This window comes from Notothenia rossii, assembly GCF_949606895.1.
Source record: "Notothenia rossii genome assembly, chromosome: 11".
NCBI lineage: Eukaryota > Metazoa > Chordata > Actinopteri > Perciformes > Nototheniidae > Notothenia > Notothenia rossii.
The window spans coordinates 41,979,427-41,985,426 of NC_136910.1; the positions used below are offsets into that span (position 1 = coordinate 41,979,427).

Below are 6,000 nucleotides of genomic sequence, written 5' to 3' on the forward strand. Positions count from 1 at the left end.
AATGAAATGGGAGCATGATAAGAAGTAAAAGGGGACCTTGGACTGAGCCGTGTGATACTCCACAGTTGAATGGAACATCAGATGAGCCAATATTACCAGGATTAACTAGAATCAGCTTTTTGAGAAGTGCATATCCTACATCAATTCTGAGACAAAAAAATGAAGAAGTTATGATTTTCTCACTGGGGAAAGGAAATCAAGCCCAACTATAAAAGAAGGAAGGCAGGTATAAAAGTATTAACAAATAGCGATATTTATTCAATTAAAGCTGGTGTGAAAACCTCAAAACTGAGAGAGCAAGCTAGGTAAACAAAAGGAAAGTAACAAAGCAAAACAAGATGACAAGAGGAAAGGGGAGCTGCAAATCCACAGGGAGAACGCATGGAAACATACAGAAACAGGAAAAGCTGAACAACACTGTTCAAGAGATTAAAGGGCGGTGGTGGCAAAGTCCATAGGGACTTGGCTTGGCAACTGGAAGGTCATCAGTTCAAGTCCCGGAAAGACCAAGTGCTACAGAGGTGTCCCTGAGCAAGGCACAGTTCCCTTCACTGCTCCGTACATAATGGCAGCCCACTGCTCCTAACACTAGGATGGGTCAAAGGCAGAGACCACTGAAATTCCCCACGGCGATTAATAAAGGTCCATCTTATCTAATCTTAAATGGTACAATGATGACGGACTGACAACGAAAACACTTTGACAGACAGGCTTATATAGAGACATGAATAATAACATAGTCAAGACACAGCTGAAGAGGGTAGGTAAAGACATAAGGGCAGCAAGGAGATCACACACAGTTGGAAAGAATCAGAGTAAGGCAAACAATTAGAAAGCCTGGAAAGATTCTGAGACCTTTAGCGGAACTCGAACTGTACAATAACATATAAATACAGGTTCAATTTCTAATTCTCTAGCAACATTTCTTTTAAAATACTGTTAATAGTTAGTTAAAAGACACATTTTATGATTTTGTTCTGACTTTTTCTTTTAGCTTGACCCCTTTGCCTGCACTCAATTGTAACGTCACAAAAACAAAAATGTGTTATTTCTCACCGATAGGATTTACATAACTAGATAACAGCAAGGACCCTTGTTAGGTGTGTAATGTTAATAACATCCCTGAGGAAAGACACTCCATGGAAAGCAATTAGACAGCCATCCTTAGCCCCCATTACGCAGCCGATCGTTTGACATACTCTGCTCTTATTAGATTCCTGCACTGTAGTATCAGTTGCTTCTCAAGATGCCAATACATTGATTTCCCCTCAATTGTTTGCTTTTAAATGACTCCCGATACTGTGTTGTTGTTGTTCGCATCATGTTTATGCAGGAAGACTATCCTTTGAAGTTGTTTTTGTCTCAAATGGTCCAAGAGGATATGCACCACAGCCTACGACCATGGCAGCCACATCAGAGGGAGCGAGATGAGGCATGTTGTTGTTTATGTTGTTATCATTTCATGCTGATGGACTACAGTGCACACTGTGGCTTTAGAAATGCTCGCTGTGCCCCCTTGGCTTGCAGCCAGCCGAGCAGCCTGTGGGCGGAATTGAGCCCACAGAACTTGGAAGCGGAGGATTTGGAAGAAAGACTAAAGTCGTCTTTACTCCGCCTCATTAGAAGCACATTAGAGCCCACCGTGCACCACCCACTCAGCTACACTGCCTGACCTGTTCTCAGCAGCTCTTTCTACACACGCTGTGGCACACAGGTGTAAGGGCAGGGCTCCAGCACAAGCAGAAAAACCCTCCTATAAATAAGTTCAAGAGAAAGTCGATGCCCATGATCGGTTTCATTACAGTAAAGGGCAGAAGCTCCGCAGTGCTAAAAACGCTGAAGTCACAGGAGTGGTGGAGTGTGTCAAAAAGCTGCAGATGCAGTCAGACTTTCCCGGCCTTTTTAGATGCAACAGTCAGTCAATAATGTGTGAATGCTGAAACTATTAGTCAGTGAACACATTGGTCAAATAAGAATAAAATGAAACGGTTAATAAATAATTTAAGGAATTTGTAACGCATAAAAGTCAAATATGTAGTGGTTTCAGCTTCAGTGGGACATTTTTCAGAGAAAACAAGACATTTTATGGGGGTTATTTTTTTTTATCTGTCACTGTTTTCTGACATTTTGAGGACTACATTTTGAGCATGGTTTAAAAAGCATTGAATACAAAGGATTTCTAATACATTTACAAATACTGTACACTATTCAAAAATAGAATTACTAAAGTGCGGGTACAAGTGCTTCAGATAGTCAATTACAGACGGCAACATGTATAAGTCTGTGAGAAAAAAATAAGAAAATAGGCCAAGAAAGTGAGAGGCAGTGAGTAAGAGTGAGGATATGAAGGAGGGCGAGAGATGAATTATAGCCCACTCCTTGAATCAATAATCTTGCGAATCACGGCCCCAGTGTGCTACAGATCTTTTTTTCCCCTTAACCAAGCAGAAAGGGTGACAGATGTAGAGAGCAGAGCCTGAGGATTGTTCAGGCTCCCAGACAAACAGAGAGCGGAGAGAGATGCAGGGAAAATCCTCGCTGTGTCTGAAGGCGCTGAGGGGCGAGCGGAGGCAAACAGACTAAGACAGGATAAACCTTAAACAGAACATTTCCCTCCTATTTGTCACAAAGTCTCCCACGCTCCTTGCTTGTTTTCATTTGTCTGGCAGATGTCTTCCCTGAGAGTCTTAATGCCAGTGTAAACAAAAGAACTCTAATTCGCTGCAGCTATGTCTCACTCTTCAGCTCTACCATGACATGCATGCAGCTTCCTCATAGCTCTTTGTTGCATGTATAACCACACTTAGCAATCTGAGACAAAATGTTCTCCACATAGCAGAGTGCTATCAGAGGCAGCGAGGAATGCAATGATCCAACCTGACAAGCGTGATAGTTGTAGTGGTGTCTTTCCTTAAGAGGGATTCACCTCACACCAGTTTGCTGAAGTCATTTGGACTGAAATAGATGATCACCTACCTCGATTGCTCTGTTATTCTTGTCTGTTGACAAAAATATGTATCACATTATGACATAACATAAAGGACAGGTAGGTAGTAGTGTACGTTTTATTATAGATCAATGGCACTCAAAGACATCATTTTTAAACCGTCCATCAGTACGCAGTCGACTGGCTGCAACAGAACTAGAAAAACACCAGTAAGTTCTCGTGTTTGTTTTTTATTTATTCATCTGACAGATGTGACCTGATTTTATAAATCCAAATAAAATTGAATTTAACGACTTAGAGAGCTGGCTTGGAGATAGCTTGTCAGAGAAGCGTGACACCTGAAACTGAAAACAGCGTTTTTTTGTTGTTGTAAGACATTCTGCCCAGGAGACATCATTTGTTGCTTCAGGGACTCGGACTGAGACACATTTAAATGCAAATTCTATATTGATTGCAACACTCTACTATTTTCTTTTTGTGCATGCTTTGCAGTTCCCTTGTGCTTGTGGGACAGTGTGGCACCTCATTCGAGAGCGCTTCAAAATCAATAAAAGATCGTTTGTGTTTACACACTTTTGAAACTGCCATTACTAAAGAAATCTTATGTTTTTTGAGCAACAACCTGTACACAATTTGATGTTTTTTTTTCTCTTCTGTCCCACAGTCTGAAGACCACCCTGAAGAAGAAGGTTACCGGTGACCTGGTCAACCTGTCAGGCATCCCGCTGTCCGGCCGAGACGTCCACCGCGTGGCCTTCTACCTGCAGAGCAGCAGCGAGGCGGTGTCCACGGTGGACCTGAGCTTCACCGAGCTGCGGGACGAGAGCTTACGGCTGCTGCTGCCCAACCTCGGCTGCCTGCCAAAACTCGCCATACTGGCCATGAATGGCAACCGCCTGACGATGGCCATCCTGAAAGACCTGACGGATGCAGTGAAGGATCCCAAGAAGTTCCCCAGCCTGGCCTGGGTGGACCTGGGCAACAACGTAGACATCTTCACCGTGCCGCAGCCGCTGCTCGTGGCTCTGCGGCGCCGCTTCGGTTTACGCAGCAGCCTCCCGACCATTTATGAGTACAGGGAGGCGCAGACGTTAAGCGGATACAACCCGAACTTGGAGACGTCAGTGGAGGAGCCCAGTCTGTACGAGGAGGGCGATGGAGAGGAGGAGGAGAAAGAGGAGGAGGAGGACAGGCTGGAGCTACGAGCATGGGGATGTGGAGAAGGAAATACGTCAAAGAATGTGCCGCTGCACTTCAGTGGGAGGTGATCGCCAGCAGCTGCTTTCTTTAGACTGGCTGCCCCTTACATCACCTCTGTTAGCAGCTGTCATTGTGGCAGATGCTTACCACTTGTTTCCTAAAGTAACTTTAAAATAAATAGCTGTGTTGTGTCCGTATGGATGCTCCGACTATTGAAACTCTACAATGTGATTCAGGCAGCTCTGTGGTCGTACAACGTTTTTATTTATGAAGTTTAACTGAACATGTTTGCTGGTTCCTAGTGTTTTATGTTCGCACATCTTGATGCTCCCCGTTATTTTCCACTCAGCTGAGGGTTAAGTGCCTTCTGGCTCAGCTCCCTTTTCGTCACAACGGTGCGGTAAAGCGACTGCAGTACCGCTCCCGCTGCTCCGATTCTCCGACCCATCTCACGCTCCATTGTTCCCTCACTCGAGGACAAGATCCCGAGATACTTGAACTCCTTCACTTGGGGTAAGGACTAATTCCCTACTTGGAGTGGACAGTCCATCGGTTTCCTGCTGAGAACCATGGCCTCAAATTTGGAGGTGCTGATCCTCATCCCAGCCGCTTCACACTCGGTTGCGAACCGGTCCAGTGAGTGCTGAAGGTCGCAGACCGATGAAGCCATTTGAACCACATCATCTGCAAAAAGCAGTGGTGCAATCCTTAGTCCACCGAACTGCAGACCCCCTCCCCCACGACTACGCCTCCAAATCCGATCCATGTATATTACAAACAGGATTGGTGACAAAGCACAGCCCTGGCGGAGGCCAACCCTCACCTGAAATGGGTCCGACTTACTGCCGAGGACCCGGACACAGCTCTCGCTTTGGGAGTACAGAGATTGGATGGCCCTGAGTAGAGACCCCCTCACCCCATACTCCCGCAGCACCTCCCACAGTGACTCCCTGGGAACCCGGTCATATGCCTTCTCCAAGTCTACAAAACACATGTAGACTGGATAAGGGTACTCCCAGGCCCCCTCCAGGATCCTTGCGAGAGTAAAAAGCTGATCCGTCGTTCCACGACCAGGACGGAATCCGCATTGTTCCTCCTCAATCTGAGGTTCGACAATCGGCCTGACCCTCCTTTCAAGTACCTTAGAGTAAACTTTCCCAGGGAGGCTGAGTAGTGTGATGCCTCTGTAATTGGCACACACCCTCTGATCCCCCTTTTTAAAAAGGGGAACCACCACCCCGGTCTGCCACTCCTTCGGTACTGTTTCCGACTTCCACGAGACGTTGATGAGACGTGTCAACCATGACAGTCCCTCAACACCCAGAGCCTTCAGCATTTCTGGGCGGATCTCATCCACCCCCGGGGCTTTGCCACTGTGGAGTTGTTTGACAACCTCAGTGACCTCAACCCAGGAGATTGGTGTTGATCCCCCGTCATACTCCAGCTCTGCCTCTAACATAGAGGGCGGAGTTGTCGGGTTCAGGAGTTCCTCAAAGTGCTCCTTCCAACGCCCTAACACTCCATCAGTTGAGGTCAACAACGTCCCATCCTTACTGTACACAGCTTAGATGGTTCCCTGCTTCCCTCTCCTGAGGTGTCGGACAGTTTTCCAGAACAACTTTGGTGCCGCCCGAAAGTATTTTTCCATGTCTTCTCCGAACTTCTCCCACACCCGCTGCTTTGCCTCGGCCACGGCTGAGGCTGCTGCCCTTCGGGCCTGTCGGTACCTTGCAACTGCCTCGGGAGTCCCCCGGGATAACAAATCCCTGAAGGCCTCCTTCTTCAGTCGGACGGCTTCCCTGACCACCGGTGTCCACCAGGAGGTTCGAGGGTTACCGCCCCTTGAGGCACCT

General features: G+C 46.8%; 1 protein-coding gene across 5 annotated transcripts in view; it reads left to right on the top strand.

Moving 5' to 3' along the window:
• lrrc75bb (leucine rich repeat containing 75Bb) overlaps positions 1–4,221 on the top strand; it is a 54,618-nt gene extending 50,397 nt beyond the window's left edge. For all 5 annotated transcript variants that reach the window (XM_079659155.1, XM_079659158.1, XM_079659154.1 and 2 more), the window contains one exon: positions 3,612–4,221. In XM_079659155.1, coding sequence (XP_079515281.1) covers positions 3,612–4,215 — 604 coding nt within the window. In that variant the 3' untranslated portion in view covers positions 4,216–4,221. The remainder of the gene's footprint in view (positions 1–3,611) is intronic.
• Positions 4,222–6,000: the final 1,779 nt, after the last annotated feature.